Genomic DNA, 19,470 nt, shown 5'->3' with positions numbered 1-19,470 from the left:
CAGCAAAGTAACAAACATGAGTTGGACCAAATTTCTGCAATGCTTTCTCAAATTATGATCAGAACTGTTCAGTGGGCAGACAGCTCGTTACTGCACCTGCGTCTGAAATGTTCATTGTGATGCTTTCTGGCGTGGTCCATGGAATTGCTGCTGGCAGCTGTCTCTTAGTTTTATAATTATTAGCTCTATATCTTGGGATGCTACTATTAAAACTGCAATGGTGGTTTACTTTTGTCAATCATCTGATCTTTTTTGTTTTCAGCATTCTGAAATCATTTTAGTGGCAGAGACTCTTCTGGTTTCCTGGGTGCTCAACATTGATTGGCTGCTTAACATGTAAAACCTGCACATTCAATACATTTTGTAAAAACTTTAAGAAGACTGGAACTCCCAGACATTTAATAACTTGCATTCCTTTGCCTGTGAAGAGTTTCAATAATGAAGATGTGGGATCACTGTGATTCAGAGATAATTTTGGATTCACCATACAGCATTCATAGTTGATTTACCACTGAAGCTGAGCTGTTTCACTGTGACTGCCAAAGTTCATGCACCAGACCAACAGACTGTATGCTACTGAGGCTCATCTGAATATCCTTAACAGTATCCCTCAAGCCAATTTTTGTGAAAAGTGTTTCCAACAGGCTTTTTCACAAGCGCCCTGTTCCTGTGATGTCTGAATACTGATGCAACATAGCGCTGCTTCTGTTAAATTCTGTCTGTTCTTTTTAATCATTGATTTAAAAATGGTCTCGCAGGACACAGAGGCCATTACATTTTATGGTTTATCACAAGTTTTATTCATTCCTCCTCTGACATGAACACATTTTTAGGAATTGTTTTTTCAACAGTAAATTCATTGTGGTGCCGGTAGATGACGTACTGCAGGTGCTCTGCAGAGTGTTGCATCATCAGTTGTTGAGATTCTTATTGCTCATTGATGAGGCAGTAATCTGCATGACTTGTACACTATGATAACTATCACTGCAGTCTTCTTTGCAGCTGCTAATATAGAGTTATTGTATTGATACAAACAGCAGGTAACTTTGATTTACTGTATTGACTGAACATAATTTCACAGCTCCCATCTGTTGCCCTCAATTTGTTTGACGCATAAAATGGCCCAAGAGAGAAGTGTTCCACAGTCTTTGCCCATTACCCAGTGTTTGAGATGGATATTGTTTTTATTTTTTTAAGATAAACCACCCCATCACATCTCTGTTTTTTGTGCATAACACGATTAATCCAGGTGACTTGGCTGGTGTTCCATCATAGCTTAAAAAAACAAACAAAGTACAAATAAAACCAAATCCCCCAGTGTAATGCAATATTTCCTTATCTTTTCATAAGGATTAAGGAATCAGTTGCTCTGTTACTTTTTGGGTTGTTTATGTTTAATTTAGTTCCTATTCTCTCACTTTGATGTCTGTTCTTTATGATTATAAGTAGAGCTGATTTAATTCCATGGATTCAAATCTGTATTCTTTATTTCTGGAAACTTTTGATAACTTTTTTCCTTCACTGGTATATTTCCATTTGCCTAAATAACTTTTCTGAATGACTACCACATTAACTTTGCAGAGACACATAATTTTGTCGCTTTTATAAAGAACACACGTCTGGAGACATTTAGTTGTTGAAGGTGTGGCGGTAGATAGGGGTGAGATGCACCACTGACAAAGCTCCAAAAAGAGACTGCAAATTCCTTTTTTGAATTACAGTCATTCTTATTGAGCACCGCCATCACTAGGCTCTGGATTGGTGTGGAGTGGAGTTTACTCTTTATTTGTAGCCTTGGTTCAAATGTCTAGATCAATGTCAAAATGTTTGTTATTTCAGTAGAATTGCAATTTAGTGTAATTATCAGGTAGGTTTCACCCACATTTGAACCAAAACCCACCATGGTACTCCCAAAATGGACAGGATGCCTCTGTCTCTAGTCCCTCTCCTGCCACAGCAACCCACTTTGGACCAAGCCCTCTGTGGCACCTTATCAGATATGACTTAACGGCATGTCAGAGGTTTATATTTCCTCCATGACAAAAAAAGAAGTATAAATACGCCTTCAAATGTCACAGTGGTAAAGCTTGGAACAATGTTTTGCCTGAAACATTTTAAAGCACAATACACTTTTTCCATCTCTGTTAAGTTATAATTTTGGCTTTAGGCTTTTCCAGAAGCTGATCATCACTGTTAATGGAGCAATAGGCAGGTGTAGCCAGCAGAGGAAGAGGTCACCTGCTCCCCCTCCTGCTGCCCTTGGAAGTGTGTCAGCTCCTCCAGGTTGCTCTGTAATTAGAACAGAGTCATACATCCCCAGGGCATTTCTCTTTCCTTCTTCCCCATCCCTGCTTTTTTTCTTCTAAATCGGACCTCTTTGGAACACTGCAGCAACCTGCTCAGACACAGAAGATCCTCCTTTTAGAAGTCCACCTGGGATCGACTGTTTCCTTTTTGGCTGGATGGCAAGACTGTGGGCCAGCTCAATAAATGCAACTGAGTGACTGACCAACCCTAACCCTACTCGGTAGAAGTGTTTGGTGATTTTGTCAGATGACATCTCGGTTATAAAATCAGGATTTTAGCAGTGCAGGGCAGCAGCTTGGAGATGGCTTGAAGAACTTTATTGGAATTTCAGCTGTATTAAAATACTGTGTATGTGAGCTCAGAGAGTAGGAGAGAAGCAAATGGATAAAGGGCTCAAACCGGCTGACACTAGGCAGAATGTAGATAGCGTATGACGCGGTCCAGCCATATATGTTCTCAACCTGGCTAAAGTCAGTTCAACAACCTTAGTCAACAAAGCCATTGGCTTTGAAGTTCTTGAATGTTCCAAGCTCTACTCATTCATTACTAAAGTCAGAACTAATTTCCGCTCTTCATTTATGACGTCAACATGTTTTTAGTTCTTATTAAGTCTGAGGTCACCCTGAGCTTTATGTTTTTCTCCCTCTCCTCTGTGTTCCAGGTTGTGGCATATCACTACTGCCAGGCCGATAACACATACACTTGCTTGGTGCCAGAGTTTGTACATAGTATTGCAGCCCTGCTGTGCAGAGCACACCAGCTCAGTGCGTACCGGGAGCTGCTGCTGAAAGAGCCCCACCTGCAGAGCATGCTCAGTCTGCGCTCCTGTGTCCAGGACCCAATGGCCGCCTTCCGGAGGGGGGTCCTGGAGCCACTAGCCAACCTTCGAAAAGGTAACACACAGTTAATATTAATATTATTTATATTTCAAAATGTCATATTTGTAGGCGTGCTCTGTTTCTGGAGCATGTGTATGGGAAAAAATTGAAAAGTTGCTTTGAACAAATTGTATAACTGCCAAAACTGTAATGTAACTTAAATAATCATTTGATTTTCCGTGTCATAAAGAGACAGCTTGCAAACATTATAGGTAAGTCAGATAAGACTTAGATGCTTATGGATATACTGAAAATGAACAGGGGAAAGTGTTTTTATATTGTCACTAATTTCACAGAGTAGATCAACCAGCTGCCCCTGAAATTATGAACTTTATATTTACAGAGTGGAAGTGAAGTGGGAGCACTAGGTGATGAATCTAAGTAATGGTCTTTACTACTCAGTCTCACTGCACCACGGAGGGACCAGTGTTTAGTTACCGCACTAAAATGAAGCACTTGTCTGCGCTCTCACTACGGGGTTTAGTTGAGCTATTACTTGAGCTATCGCATTGTCTTACCTTTGTTGTTTACTCTGTTTATGTTTCCAGAGCGTAAGATTCCAGAGGAGGACCACATCATTTTGATAGACGGGCTGAATGAAGCAGAGTTTCATAAGCCTGACTACGGAGACACAATTGCCTCCTTTATCACCAAGATCATTGCCAAGTTCCCTTCCTGGCTTAAACTGGTCGTCACAGTCCGGGTCAACTTACTGGTAAGGAAGAACTCATTAATTAAAAAACGTGCTGAACTCGTATTGATTTACCAGAAATATATTTCTTGGACTATGGCTCAATGAATTATCATTGTTGAGACATATTAAATATTTCAAATTAACCTGCTTATGTTAAAAGAGAGCGTTATAATCAGCTCTTGCAGTAGGTTATCTTCAGTTCCGAATTCTCCCAATACGATTGCCGAACATAACAATGACGAATGAAAAAAAGCAACAGTCCATGAGTCAGATCTGCTGCCACTACTTGATACTCATGCTGACTGACATCAGACCCTGTAGATTTTGACAAGTATCATACTTGAGGGGTCTTCCTGAACTGCTCCCTGCTGCCATACTCTACTCTCTACAGAGTCATTTTTGTCAAGCATATCCAGGACCATTCAAGAAGGAACTGAAGTATCAGTGACCCGGGAATCAAGACTGCATGACAGGGAATGAGCAGTCGATCTCTTTGAGCAGACTAGCTTGGTGACACTAGGTCGACGAGTTATAGAGATGTGCGAGGCCTAGTTGAACTCACACTGGCAAAGGCTGAGGCTTGGGCATGCCTGATGAGACAAACGGTGGCTGATTTTCTTTTCACCGGGACGAAGCGTTGAACCTGGGATAATAATGTGATAGGTCACTGACTAGTATCCAGAACTCAAGTTATTAATGCTCAGGCAGGAGCCAGAGGCTGCCGTCTTTGACTAAGAAGCACGCTACAAGCCAAGTTCAACCCATTTGTTTTTATGCTGAAACTTTAAGCCAAAATTAAACTTTGGCGTATGGCAAGGTCCTCTGCTGTGCTAAATCAATACATTGTATTCACATCTATTAATTTGTCATTATAATATCAGTTTATGATGAGGAAGGATGTGCCAGTCGATTGCACACAAGGCAATTCGCTTAAAAATGTTTTTGTGAGAGGAGTGTAGGTGGGCTCTGATTGACATACTGAAGCAGTATTTTAATTGGAGGGGATTTGCGTTATAACCTCTGAACTCATTCGTCAGTTTTGCATGTCACACTGTCTTGAGTAGCTCAAGGCAAGGCATGCTGTAGATCAAAAAGGATGAACCATAAATATTGCAGTGGTGAAGCCTTCTGCAAAGGAAGCCATGAAAGATATATGTCTCTGTTTGTAACCACAGAACCATATTTGTGAGTAGAAGTGTCATGAAAGTGTCATCGTATTGGCCTTTGCTTGCTAGACTAATATCTTGCACATCTGTGAGGTGTTGCTAGCACTTCACCCACCTCATGAATTATGATCAGTACATTACATTGACTCACGGTTTTGCGTGCGTGTGTGCGTGCATGCGCGCGTGCGTCTGTTTGTTTGTTGTACCTTGCCATGAAGACGAAAGTGTTATCTCACTGAGGTGATGTTTCTCTAGCCTCAGACAGCATTGAGGATGGGAGGATTAAGGTGCATTGATTTCTCTGGCCCCCAGGACATAGATTGAAATGTGAGCTCCGGCTCAGACCTCTGCTTACCTCCTAGCCACTATCCCATCCATCCCCTGCCTCTTAATACTCACTTTCCGAGTCCTGTTTTCCTCATAGCCACATTTCCAAAAGTAACAAGTGTCTGCTTCGGCCTGATAGCTCAGCGTGTTTGCTCCCCTGCTGCTCAGAGACACTCTGATAGTAATCACACACAAGCAACATTTTCTTCAAATTTTTCTTTTTGTCTGTTGTGGTAATAAGGGATACATTTCATACTGCAGAAGCTAACTAGAAAATGACTTAGTGTTATGGTGGGTATTGATATTTTATTGGGACATTTTCTCAATACTATAGGCTATTTTATGATGAGAAGGAAATTAAACAGGATGGTTCATCAAATATAACTTCTCATATGCCACGGATTCATTATGTTTTATCTTGTTTCTTCCATAGGAGATCACCAGCCTTCTGCCCTTCTCCAAGATCTCCCTGGATGACTTTTCTGACAACAAAGAGATAAGCAACGACCTCAATGCATATATCCAGTACCGTATAAATGGCAGCAAAGATATCATGAACAATATTAGCCTGAATGGCAAGGCCGATCCTATCACAGTTGGCAAGCTCAGTAGCCACCTGATCTCTCGCAGCCAGGGTTCCTACCTGTATCTCAAACTCACCCTGGATCTGTTTGAGAGAGGTCACCTGGTGATCAAAAGTTCCAGCTACAAAGTTGTGCCCGTCTCGCTGGCTGAGCTCTACCAGTTACAGTGCAATATGAAGTTCATGACCAATTCAGCCTTTGAGCGCTCACTGCCTATCCTCAATGTGGCGCTTGCCTCACTGCACCCCATGACTGACGAACAGCTGTTCCACGCCATCAACGCCATCTTCATCCAAGGAGAGCTGCAATGGGAGGACTTCCAACAACGCATGGAGTTGCTCTCATGCTTCCTCATCAAACGGCGGGACAAGACGCGCATGTTTTGCCACCCCTCCTTCAGAGAGTGGCTGGTGTGGAGAGCTGATGGAGAGAGCACAGACTTCCTCTGTGACCCCAGGTCAGTCCCCTGCTTTGTAAGAAAATGCAGTAACTCAGTTCCTTTAGGAATATGGGCTGCTATTACAGGCATGACCAGTATCGCATCTATGCCTTAGAACTTGTATCTCGGAATGCATCACAAATAGACCTCAAACAATCCGTAGGAAAATAGAAATTAAGTCGTCATGATAATTACATGACAGCAGTCAATTTGATTTTCAAAATTTAGGAGGTTTGTCTTGGAAAAATAATCATATTGTTTGTCCCTGAAGTTTTGACTTCAGTGTGATATGTGAATCATAGCTGCTGTCTTGCAGGCAAAGTAAACTGACATGAAGGACTTTGTATAGAGTACGTTGAATATGCTTATGATAAATGCAGTGTGACTCAGTTCTGAGTCAGGGAGGAAATTGAGAAGTTCCAAGTATTTATTGTAATCATAATAATCAATTTATAATGCACTAAATTGCAGCTTTTTATTCTCTTACTAGCAAACAACAAAGACAATACAAGGACACTGCTGACGTGTTAGAGATCTCTGCTGTAGACAGAATACTTGAATTCTTAAATGCAAAGCTCTGACTGTGTCACCCTGGATGTGAATTGTTAATTTGAGCTGTTTAGTGGGAAAAACGTATTGCGTTAAATCATTCCCATGGGTTTGTGTTTAAAGTCATGTTATTAGTATGTATTCCTACCACTACAACCTTGTTAACTAAAACTATACAGTGGACATTGAGCTATGAATCAGTCTTAAGAAAAAAGACTGCAGCACTATACACAATACCTTTTGTAGCTTTGGAAATGTTGGCCTAAACATTTTACATAATGTATGCTGTCATTTGAATCTTTTCCACTTAGAGTAAAAGGAGACTTCACTCTGCAGAAAATGATCATTGTTTCCAGCCGTGCCCTTCTCGCCTGTTAGTCAGGCTTATCTACTTTAGTAGTGTTACCTAACCTAAATTATAGAGCCCCCTCACCCGCATTAGAGTCCTCAGTCATTCACACTTAATAAATTGGATGATGTCACTTTTGCTTGCTCTTTACCTCCCTGTCGCTCGTCAGTATCACCTCTGCTCACACAGTCGTGTCTTTAAATGGACCTGAGCCGAGCTTCATATTCTGGTCATTCACAGCCTTCCAACGGCGTCATTAAAAAAACAAAGGCTCAAGAGTCTGGCAGAGGGAATGCACATGCACACAAAAGCTTGCTGTACTGCCTCTTATGTTTGGGCCTGGGCACAAATAGAGAGAATTTTAACCAGATCAAAGTGATCTGCAATCATGCATGTCCTTTTAATGAAGTTCTACATTAATTAGTGCAAGAGTGGCTGAGTGAAGAAGGAAAGGAGAACCCAGGGGTTTTACACCCTTCCCCAGCCTTTTCTACGGCAATGGCAAGGTGCTCTTCATGACCAGAATGAACAAGTGCTTTCATGTTAAGTGAGGCAGATGAACTCCAGATGCACCAGTGGATTTACATGACAAAAAATTACCTTCCAGAGTTAATCATTAAGTTGTAAGCCAGCTGAGACATCTTTACTTTTTATGAATATTAAGATACACAACAAAAGAATAAATGTATGTCTCCTAATCCTGTTTCGTCATTATATTTGTTACCTATTCTGCTGTACAGCTGAGCATCCTCTGTGTTGTTTCCTAACCCAGGACCGGCCATGCTCTTATGGCTTTCATGTTGTCGCGCCAAGAGGGGAAACTGAATCGTCAACAGACCATGGAGCTGGGACATCATATTCTCAAAGCACACATCTTCAAGGTACAACGATGGAACCTATATGTGCTCTGTACATTAATCCTTGTTTGAAATCCATCCCTTATTGTGACTATGGTTCACCAGAGGATAAGCCACGGGGTGTGAAGAGAGACTCAACAGCTTGTGCAGCTCAGGTTCATTGATGTTATATATGCATTCATATGCATGTGTGTGTGTACGTGTGTGTGTGTGTGTGTGTGTGTGCAGGGCCTGAGTAAGAAAACAGGTGTGTCATCCAGTGTCCTGCAGGCTTTGTGGATCAGCTGCAGTGCTGATGGCCTTTCTGCAGCTTTGGCCTCCCTGAGAAACCTCTACACACCCAATGTCAAGGTAAAGATGTTATCCAGCTTTTCTGTGTCACTTGGACCTGAAACTATTTGCCCATCAGCTGATTTGATGATGAAAATTTAAATCAATTAATGATAATTTTTAAACACCAAACTTTTGCTGGTTCCAACCCCTCAAATGCAAAAGCTTGCATTCTTAGTTTTCAGTCAATATAAATGTAATCTTCTGTTTGTTTTGATTGTTTTTTATGAGAAGTCGTCACTCTGGTATCTGCGAACTTATGACGGACACTTACTGATGTTTTTGGCTTTCATTTAGATATTTAGTCTTAATAGTTAATTGATTAATCAAAGAAATCTAAAGATTGCTTGATAATTAAAATAATCTAGAGTTACAGCTCACAGTTACAAACACAGCCTATAACAACAATCTTTACACTTCAGAATCCAAATAATTTTCCTAAAACTCTCAAATCACATTTAATGATGATTAGTATACAAAGTATGATTAGTGACATCATCAAATGCTCTCCCTGAATGTTTTTGTAATTTCACAGAAGACAATCAGGTTATGAATTATAATAAATGTCACACTCTGTTCCGTACTCATACTTGTGTGAGCTCAGCACAGACCAGCAATTGAAGCCACCATGAAAAGCAGCATAAAGATTGTCATTGGCTTAGACTGATGCATCACCCTTTCATGCCCTCAGCTCAATCTGTGGCCACCTCGTCTGTAAGGACAGAAGCGAATGTCATTAAAAGGCAGGGAAAATGTAAATGAGTACACAAATAATAAGTCTGAGTTACATCATCGAAATGGCCTGCAAGAATATAAATGCTTCTCACCCTGTTGTATTAGTCCTAGCTCTTTAATCCATTTTCTATTTAGCACACAGGATTTGCTATTTCCTCACATTTCCTTTTTTTCTCTTAACATTTCATAACAACTCCCTTTTGTAGTCCACATATCCTAAATTCCACCATCCATTCATTTACCTTTTCAGAACACCATATTCCTTGTTGCTTATATGATATTAATAAGAACATGTCTTTGTCTGTATAGGGTAATTATAGATCTAGGGTGTGTGTGTGTCTTATGTTAGTGATGAATTTAGAGTAGACTGAATGAAAAGAGTGTGTCAGTGATAAAAGACCATGTAACATTAGTGAATTAACAATGGTTGGCAGGATCGTATCACATTGGATGCCAACCGCTTATTTGGAAAAGTTACTTGAAAAAGGCTGTTAGATCTTGTTTGAATCCTTGGTCTGTTGTCATATCACTTACATTTAGTGGCTGAATTTCCAGACTAATATAATCAGTTCCTTGTTAGATACTGTGATTGGCCAATAATTTGTCAGATATTGGCCAGCCATTCTCAGACTCATTTAGGCAACAAGGAAATTTAAAAATGTTTGGAGGAAATTGGGAAGTAGATATCTGATGAAATGTGTGCCAGGATGAATAAAATAGGAAATGTGAGGAGTTGAAAGGTCAGAACAAGATGAATGGCAGGCAGAAAGTCATTTAACTGACTGTATTCTTCATTCAGTTATTCAGATAGACTTCTCCTTTGGTAGTCTATTCATGATTTGTTGCTTCATACAGGTGAGGTTCTGTAATTACCAACCAACTTTTCATAACACTAATTTGAAAAACGTTAATGTAGAGCTGGTACTACTTTGCAGGGTGCTACCTTCCAGTTATGTTTTGAGTGTGAGAAAATCATTGGCCTGGAAAAGACATTATGTCCGAATGAAATATTCTAGCTAGAAGCCAAATTATGCTACGTTTTTCTTTTTCATTAGACTTTCTGTGGTGTTCCATCACTTGCTGTCATCCTCAATGTCTGCTTGCGAGTTATTAAGAATAATATCACTCGGAGAGACACTTACAAAATGACCTTGTTCTGTCCTTTCAGAAAAACTGAAAATTGCTGTTAATTTATTCCACAAAGGATCCAACAAATAACACACAGTTTAATTTCCTGTTGTCAGATACTCGTTTGGTGCGGTGGTTCTGTTTGAATAAACATTTGTTATTGATTTCCTCATCATGGAAGAGAATAACACACTTAATAATTGCATTCAGTAGAATGTGACCACTTCATTTAGTGGCATCATGAGCCTTTGCAATGAAATAAGTTACAAGAGGAAAATCGAATGTATTTTACATTCTGATATGTTGTTTAAACAGTATCTGCCAATCTTAAACCGATAAACTTTATGGTCTTAGAAAATAGTTTATCCCACAAAGATGTTGTGGTATGTCTATAATTCCAAACTCATGCTGTTAAATTCTATTTGTTCTATCTGTTAAATGTTTATAGAAACCATCACAGTAATGCCCGTGTGTAAATGTGCAGAGTAAATGTTTTATCTGCCTTTGAGGGTACCTCAGGGGAGTTGCAAGAGGAATACTGAGTGCATAAGGATTCACATGATTAAATACAGCCTTATTTTCACCTTGAAATTGCAGCATAGTAGTCTTCTGCTTCATTTTGGCAAATACATTACTCTTTAATTCAGTTAAAGTGAACATTAAAATACATCTTTTATTGTCTTTTGAATAAGGCGGCCTCCAAATGGAAAAAAAATCAAATTTTTTTTGCCAATGCTACAGTAGTACTTTGATAACATTGTTCCAACACCAGCTGTCCATTTTCATTTATACGATAAGGTGAGCCGTCTGCTCATGCTGGGTGGGGCCAACGTGAATTACCGCACAGAGGTCCTGAACAACGCACCGGTGCTTTGCGTCCAGTGCCACCTTGGTCACCAGGAAATTGCCTCCTTGCTGCTTGAGTTTGGCGCCAGTGTAGACGTGGTGTCTGAAAATGGCATGAGCCCACTCTGCTTCTCGGCTGCTGCGGGACACCTGGGGCTGGTCATGCTGCTCTGCAAGAGGGGGGGCAAGGTGAGAAGTCTACTTTTGTAACCCCATCTGTAAAATAAAGAGTTGGAGATAATGTACTTTGTTGTCATAGAAATTGCACAGTCTTTAGTCTGAAGCCGTTTACCTGCATGGACTTTGTTTTGCCACTTTGCTGCAGTATGTAGTTCATGGCTATTTACACATGCAGCACGTTCACCCGAGGTGTTGGGCATATTTCCTGTGTTTCTGTGCCGAGAAACTCAAGAATCTTGTGTGTCTGCCAGGTTGATCATGTGGATAAGAGTGGCCAGTGTGCGCTGGTCCATGCTGCTCTTCGAGGACATCCAGAGATTATCCAGTACCTGCTGGAGCTGGAATGGAGTGCTGAGGGGCAGCAGCAGGACTGCGCTCTGAAGAACAAAGCTCTACAGCAGGCTTTGATAGCAGCCTCCAGCATGGGACACACACAGGTCTGAGCAACACACATGCACATATTTTACTTTATACACAGTTAACCCTCGCCAGTCCCTTCACACATAAAATGAACCTGAGGAATATGATGAGGAAACTCAGGTGAGATTTTATTGTTGTCTTAATGAAACGGTAACCCACAACTAAAAGGGATGTATTTGAAAGAAAAAAATAACCTTGCTATTGAGTCAATCATTCAAAACACTGTATATTGCAAAAATGAAATACACATTGAATTTATGGCACAGTAGCATCAACCTTTGACAAAGAATTTCAGATTTTTCAAAGAGCAGTGTGAAATCTTGATAAAAATCTGATCACATCTTGGTCTCAGTAATGATGAATTAAAGTTTGAAGTGTTTTTCGGCCTTGTATGTCTGAAACAGGATTCAAGGATCAATCACAGTGCATGCCTTCAGCTACCCAGGTGCGATGTAGGCTCTAGGTTTATTTTGGCTTCCTCGTTAGCTGGAATGGGATCTTGAGGCCCGACTTAGAATAACAGAACTGGGCCAAGCTAAGCTGTCAACCCACATGTAGAAGGAGACCCCATTAAAGTTCAAGTATTAATCAGATTGTACTCAACTCACGTAACCTCATACAGTGGTTCAGGGACCAGCAGTTCTCTAGTCTGCTGTGATTAATTAGTAATAATTTGCTCAGGCAGCAGTATCCGATTTTTGTGTCTGATTTTTTTTTTTTTTTTTTAGTTTTGTTTTAGCATGTTCCATAACCTTTTGAAGCCGTATTTGATATCTTGTGCTGAAAAACTATGTCATTAATCTGAGTTTCTTTTTTGGCAGGTTGTGAGCAGCTTGCTGGCTTTGAATAATGAGCATGCTGTGCAAATTGATAGCCACGACACTCTGTGGGGAGAGACAGGTATGTTTTCATCCATCTTTTTGCATTACATGGCTCTCTCATATTATCGCCTGCTGTTTTAGCATTCTGGACCACACCGCTGTAATTGCATGCTGCAGTGGAAGGACTTGTATCTCTCTTCTCCACAGTAATGCTATCAGTAATGCTGGCTGTTCCAGGTTGTCCTGTGCTGTACTCTCTGTTAAAAGCATTACTTATTGTGGTCATCTGGGTTTCTACTTGGAGTTTGGTCAACATAGCATTTCCTCTGAACAATCATTTTCCAGTATGCTGCTGGATTTCAGCTACAGTATCCCCGCGGTGCTCTATGTTAAGATACTGCCAACAGTTTGGACATTTTGAAGTAACTCCACCATCTGTTGTCTGCATTGCAAGTCATATGTAGGTCTAGCAGGGGTATTGCTGTAGAATTACATATTTTAATGTTATATGCCTGTAATCATTGACTCTCACTTTTAATGTATAGAAGTATCTGTTGATATTAGTCGAACCATTTTTTATTCTGAAATGGTTTCTGAGGACTTTTGCTGAGAAGTTTTGCCTGATTAAATCAAAGTGATGACAGAAAGTGAGAGACAGTCTGCCAGATGTTGTAGACAGTGGCTCTTGTCAATGGCCAAAAGCCATTTGAGACTGATTGAGGTTATGGTGCAAAAACCCATCTGGAGCAGCAGGAAACTATATGAAGCCTAAAAGCAGGAAGTGACGGTCAGCAGAACAAAGTAGTAGAGAGCAATATTCTGTTTGACAGAAATTACACAGTAGACTGTAGTATCATCACACACCCCGGAAGGGTCCTGGTATCTTGATTCTTTTTCTTTTAGTCATTGCAGAAGTGATGTGCTGATAAATATACTGTACATTGTACATCATCATTTTAATTTACACCTAAAAAGTGTCAAAAACATTAATGCACACATGTGCTAACAATATTTCTGATACATAAGACACACATGCAGTGTTAGAGCGACAGTATTTTAACATGATTTTAGGGTAGAATGTTTTTAAAATCATGGACACATTTAAAATGGTCTATCTCGTCCATAATGTGAGCTTTTATTCTGAGAGTTTAGTGATTTGGAGCTATAAATGTTCAAATTGCACCCCTTCACATTTGACAACAACAGGGTTTGATGTTTTTTTTGTACACAATAATACCAGAATAGACAAAAAGAAGAATTTTAATAATAGTCTGTTTGTGTCTGCCTCTGTTGTAAGCCAGCAGGATTTAGCAGTAAAAGATCGGTGCTACAGGAATGTAGGTCAGCCTATTAGTGGAGAGGCTGTCCACAGTGTGGTTCGCTGGTGCTTGTGCTCTGCTAAATGACTGCAGGACTTCAGACCTTATTACAGTCCAGAGACAAAGAGTCGTCCCTCTGAAATGTTTCACTATGGAACTGCTGCTCTGTTTCCACTGATACAATCTGTTCTGGTGCAATCAAAACACCTGCCTTCTCGGATTTGAAAACATAATGCATTTGTCGAAAGCTTTGGTTCGTATTACTGAACCTGATATGTAAGCCCAGCTTCAAGGCAAGGGCAATTTGGACATGACTATTGCCTTGAATAATAGTAATCATACTCTCACAAACATTGGAGCCACCTGTGGCTGCAGTCTAGTGTTTACCTCTCTGCTGTATTTACGCTGTGGATACTAAATCTCGGCCAGCATCACTTGACATGACTTCTAAAGTAATGAAATGGCAATAGACAGGTTGGTATATACGCTCAGGATCACAATGTAGATTTTGTCCCCTGGGTCATGCTTGAAAAAAGGGGCAGTTTCTGCAGACAAAATGAATATGTAGTTGTGGATTGCAGGTAGATGTGTAGCATTGTTGTCATTTCTGCTACCTTGCATGAGTTCAATGCAAGGTAGCAGAAATGCCTCAGCTCGTATTGACTGGACACAAACAACAGAAATTATTAGCACTGAGCGATATATTAAAACTCAGTTTCATCACAAATCCCTTTTCTGCCATTCAGCGTACAGATTTAATAAGCCAACCTGGTGTTAGCTGGAGCTCTGCTGCAGAGAATACCAACACCCACAAAGTTCCTGAAATATCCCCTTAAAAACTGGCCATTCATCGTTGTCTCCAAAAAAAAAAAAAAAATTCTCAGATAAGAACCTGTCTCTGTGAGAATTTATTTCACATTTAAATTTCAATAGAATATTCCATCTTCATGTAAAATTATCTATGCAAATAGTCCCACTGTCTCCTGTGCTTAAATAGAGGCAGATTGGATTGTACATCTGTGTAAGCTTCATCTTTTAAAATCCACTCTTAGAATACAAAGTGCTGCCCTGTTATGCAGAGAAAGGTTATTTAACTGCACAGAATCATTCTTATTGTTGTGAACACGCAGCAGCAGGATTGGCTCAAGGTAATTCTAACCAACAATTTCTTGTGCAGAGGTGTAGTCTTTCATAAATCATTTTCAATTATTTTGTTTCTACCCTATGGCATGTAGAGATGAGTACTGACTATTCTGTTAGGCATCAGAAAAATAAAGAAATATCTTATGACAAATGTTGTAGCCAGTGTGTATATTACTGCTGGCACTTGTTGTCATGGCAATAATCAATTTAAATGATAGCACCTCTTTTATTTGAGTCAGGATTTATAATCATTTTGCAATTGAGCATTTACCCATGATTTGCTGTTAATTGGTTATCAGGGCTTTTCTGTCTTGAGTTTGAATGTTTGTTTGAGTTTGACTTCAGGCGCTGGGAGTGGTCTCCAGGTTCTGCAGAATGGCTGCCCACTGCTCTTATTGTTCTTTCTTAGTGTCTTTTTAAAATGTCTGAATTGCCTTTGTAAGAAACAAATAACTCGCCTTGTCTAATAGTTAGCGTGACTTAAATGCAGTTGTACAGTATAATATGTGCAGGTAATGTACAAAATGCTTTTTTTTCCTCTCTGCTGTTATTTCCTTTAATATGTACCAAGAGTTTGAAGTGTTCATACTGTATAATAAGAGCACAGCATGAGCTAACCGACGTGGCTATTTGGGGAAAAGATGCACTTTATCTCACATCAAGTGACAAACACCTGAACTTTTACTTTGCATGAATCCAACACTGTCATTTTTGGATGAAAAGCTACTTCACTTTGGGCTTTATTTATCAGCGTTTTGAAGAAAAGATTCTTCATTAAAACTACTATTATGCTTGTAAACTTTTAGTCACAGACTTTCCCCTTATGAGCTGCAAGAAATGTAAATAGATTTGTCTGAATTTAAATTTTGTTTAACAGACGTGAAGGCAAAGCAAATAGAAAATGCTTTTCCTAAGTAATTTAACATCTGCTACATCTCCAGACAAAGCAAGCTGGCCATTTTACAAATCACAATCTATGTCTGTGTGATGCCTTTTATAAACTGCCTGCAACCTTTTACAATGGACATTTAGTCAACTATTTAATAATACGCAATTGAGTTGTTTAGGAATTTCACCCTGGAGATGAAAAATATTAGAAGCTTAAGCAACTCTAACATTACTAAGGACAAATTGGAAAATCTGAAACTATGGTTAGACATGATTGTTGGCATGATTTGGTGATTGGTTTTCTATCTGCAAAGCTTTGGTTAAAATGCCAGATCTCAACCTCTTTGTTGATAGAGGTTGTAAATCAGTTTGTGTGAGGCTCCTCCTCAAGACACTGTCAAGGCAGCTTTGTAGGTGGGCTAGAGGGACAGGCAGAGGACAGCTGAGACAAGAATGATGAATAGCTTACACAACATAAGATAAGATGAAATAAGACAAGACTTAATTGATAATACTGAAGCAGCAAGTCATACTAGGAAAATAAATGACCAAAGTCAAAAAAGGAGCTCCTTCTCTTGAAATGTTGAGGTGCTCTGGTATAAAGAAACATGTTGGTGAGATATAAATACATGCTGTTGATTTGACATGAGGATGTGTGAATGGCTCTAAGCTCAGAGAACTCCTAAGAATAAAACGAGTCATTTAGAAACTTTCGAACATCAACAAACAGTACAGCTGTTGATAGTATGTGGAGTGTAACCCAGGACCATCCCACAAAGAGAGCCTAAGTTTAGCTGCACACAGTCATTGTTCTCCACTGTGCTGTGTTTGAGGATATCCATATTTTGAGCAGATGGAGGGTGGGGTTCTTTGGCTCTGATGACTGTTCATCCAGATGGATGATGTCAGTCAGATATGGAGGCTCAGCGGCACCTTAAATCTCTCGGAGGTGAATGTGAGAGCATGTCTGTTCTGATTCTTATGGTGGAGCCCTCTCTGTTTGGACACCCAGCGCTCACTTAAGACCGACCCATCTGCTGCCGTACATTAGCAGCCGCTGATTAACTGTAAGCATCGAACATCTCGAGAATCTGTCTTTGTTTTCTTTACAGACCCAAATACAAGTACAAATTAGTTTTTTTTTTTTTTTTTTTTTTTTCCTCTTTGAATTGGAAACAGTTAATTCCATTTAATCTTGGTCTGAAAAAGATACAAAATATGAACAACAATGGGTTTTTAACAGAATTGTTTGACTTTATTGTCTAATGTTTGTCTGTCGATACATATAATGACTGAAGTCTCATCTCTCTGTACAAGACCGGAGGAGCTCGAAGCAGGAATTTAATGACTTTAATGAGCATAACGTAATTGTCTGTTTTTAAACTCAATTAGAACCAAACATTAATTTGTATTTCTCTGCTCATCCTCTTTGTGAAGAATGGGAGGGATTCTGGGACCACAAACTATTTTTATCTTAGCCTTTCCTTTTCCACATACTTATAGGTTACTAAATACTCCCTGATGAACAGCTCAAGTCTCTGTGGATTGTAAATGTTATCATGTTCAGTTATCTCCTTGCTTCCCAGTGTCCTCTCCAGCTGAGTGATGATTTAAATTCCACTCTTATCTCACCACTATACTGTATCATTACCTTAACTTGTTTGTGTCTCTCTCTCTAGCCTTGACAGCGGCAGCAGGACGGGGGAAGATGGAGGTATGCAGCTTCCTGTTGGAGCAGGGGGCAGTGGTGCAGCAGGTCAACCGACGGGGGGTGTCTCCTCTATTCTGCGCCGTCAGACAGGGACACTGGCAGGTGAGAGATGCTGAGTGGCTCTTTTGTCCCAGTGAAACTATCCCCTCAACATCCACAGCAACATTCTTCTGCTTCCCCGTAGGGTATTTTATTGTACTTTATGTCCAGCCTTTAGAGATAACGCTGCTGCAGCTGTTTCTGGACACAGGATTGTGGTTCCTGCTAAAACAACAAACTAAATCTCTGGGTGAGCTCTGTGCACTTCACATTGTATTTATCTGTCTGCTAGATCGCTGAGCTGCTGTTGCAGCGTGGTGCTGACATTAACATCAGTGACAAGCAGGGCAGGACCCTGCTCATGGTGGCAGCCTGTGAGGGTCATCTGAGCACCGTGGAGTTTCTGCTTGCAAAAGGTGAGCTACAACAATATCACCATTAGTCTCATTTAGCAAAGTTTTAAATGAGTGTTTTGGTGTTTCTTGTAGAAGTGTTTGACTGTTTTTTGCCTCGTAGGTGCATCCTTAACTTCGATGGACAAGGAGGGACTCACACCCCTGAGCTGGGCATGTCTCAAAGGACAAAAGAATGTTGTGGAGTTTTTGGTTGAGAAAGGTGCGGTCATTGACCATACGGACAAAAATGGACGAACGCCGCTGGACCTCGCTGCCTTTTATGGAGATGCAGAGATTGTAAGTGAAATTAGTTTAGGTTTGTTGAAAACATGCCAACGACACACCACCGGAGCACAACAACACACTTCTTTAAGCCTTAACTGCGAGCATACCGGTGCCATTATTAAACACATACCGTTCTGCGTTAGCCACGCTCTTGACAGTGGTCACAGTGTTTGAGTGTTTTTAACTCTGTGTGCTGTCGTGTAGGTCCAGTACTTGGTGGAAAGAGGAGCAGTGATAGAGCATGTGGACTACAGTGGGATGAGGCCTCTGGACCGGGCCATAGGCTGTCGGAACACGTCGGTGGTGGTGACTTTGTTGAAGAAAGGGGCCAAGCTGGGTAAGAAGACAACTTGGTATACATTTATTACCAACTGTACTTTGTTCCCTTCTCAGAAAGCACTGAGAGACTCTCAGCATTTTGTTCGCTCAATGTCTCATGGTGCCAAGAATAAGCTCAGACTAATTTTGTGGAAAAACCCTCTTGCCATTCCTGCTTTTCACTTACCATTCAGTGAGAGTGTGTGTATGTTCACTCCTACTCAGCATGTCAGTGTATGTGTGTGTCCTTCCTCTTCTCCCTCATGGGCTGCTTGGCTAATTTAAGAATGTGACTTATCACCTAAATGACATTCATAGAGGTATCTGGGTCTGTGGCTTTTCTGCGGTGCACTCTGCTGTATAAGGAAAATAAAAAATTTGTAACACACAAGACCCTTAAATTTTCGTTCAGTACAGTTAACAGTCTGCATGCATGTACTGCTGAAAATATGAGGCCTTTTTAAGTTGAATGACACATAATTGTAGACTGTCACACTACACTTAATAACACATTTTCCTTTCACTAGAAATTACTACTCTTGTTGCATGACCTATTTTCTCTTCACTCTCTTCCTCCTAACTCTTTTTTTTTTTTAACTGCTTTCAATAAACTAAGGCTACAGAACGTCACCTTACGATCGATCAGGTACAATCTTTAGGTAACTTTACCTTGTACCAATTTCCAGAGAATACAGTGACCATCTGTTGGCAACAATTACAACAATTTAACCTGTCTTTCTCGGCTTCTCTCCTTCTGCTCTA

General features: G+C 40.3%; 1 protein-coding gene across 2 annotated transcripts in view; it reads left to right on the top strand.

Moving 5' to 3' along the window:
* Positions 1-19,470, top strand: part of tanc1b (tetratricopeptide repeat, ankyrin repeat and coiled-coil containing 1b) — a 96,330-nt gene that overhangs the window by 71,776 nt on the left and 5,084 nt on the right. The window contains exons 11-23 of one of the 2 annotated variants that reach the window (XM_056390183.1): positions 2,969-3,200; positions 3,734-3,900; positions 5,806-6,413; positions 8,066-8,174; positions 8,379-8,501; positions 11,142-11,378; positions 11,621-11,806; positions 12,611-12,689; positions 17,640-17,773; positions 18,003-18,126; positions 18,227-18,402; positions 18,595-18,727; positions 19,325-19,354. In XM_056390183.1, the coding sequence (XP_056246158.1) occupies positions 2,969-3,200; positions 3,734-3,900; positions 5,806-6,413; positions 8,066-8,174; positions 8,379-8,501; positions 11,142-11,378; positions 11,621-11,806; positions 12,611-12,689; positions 17,640-17,773; positions 18,003-18,126; positions 18,227-18,402; positions 18,595-18,727; positions 19,325-19,354 (2,338 nt within the window). The remainder of the gene's footprint in view (positions 1-2,968; positions 3,201-3,733; positions 3,901-5,805; positions 6,414-8,065; positions 8,175-8,378; positions 8,502-11,141; positions 11,379-11,620; positions 11,807-12,610; positions 12,690-17,639; positions 17,774-18,002; positions 18,127-18,226; positions 18,403-18,594; positions 18,728-19,324; positions 19,355-19,470) is intronic. The other variant, XM_056390184.1, reaches the window with a different exon arrangement.

The sequence above is a fragment of the Seriola aureovittata genome, chromosome 11, assembly GCF_021018895.1.
Source record: "Seriola aureovittata isolate HTS-2021-v1 ecotype China chromosome 11, ASM2101889v1, whole genome shotgun sequence".
Classification (NCBI taxonomy): domain Eukaryota; kingdom Metazoa; phylum Chordata; class Actinopteri; order Carangiformes; family Carangidae; genus Seriola; species Seriola aureovittata.
The sequence above is the reverse complement of the archived record's forward strand: the minus strand, read 5'-3'. Positions and strand labels throughout refer to the sequence as shown.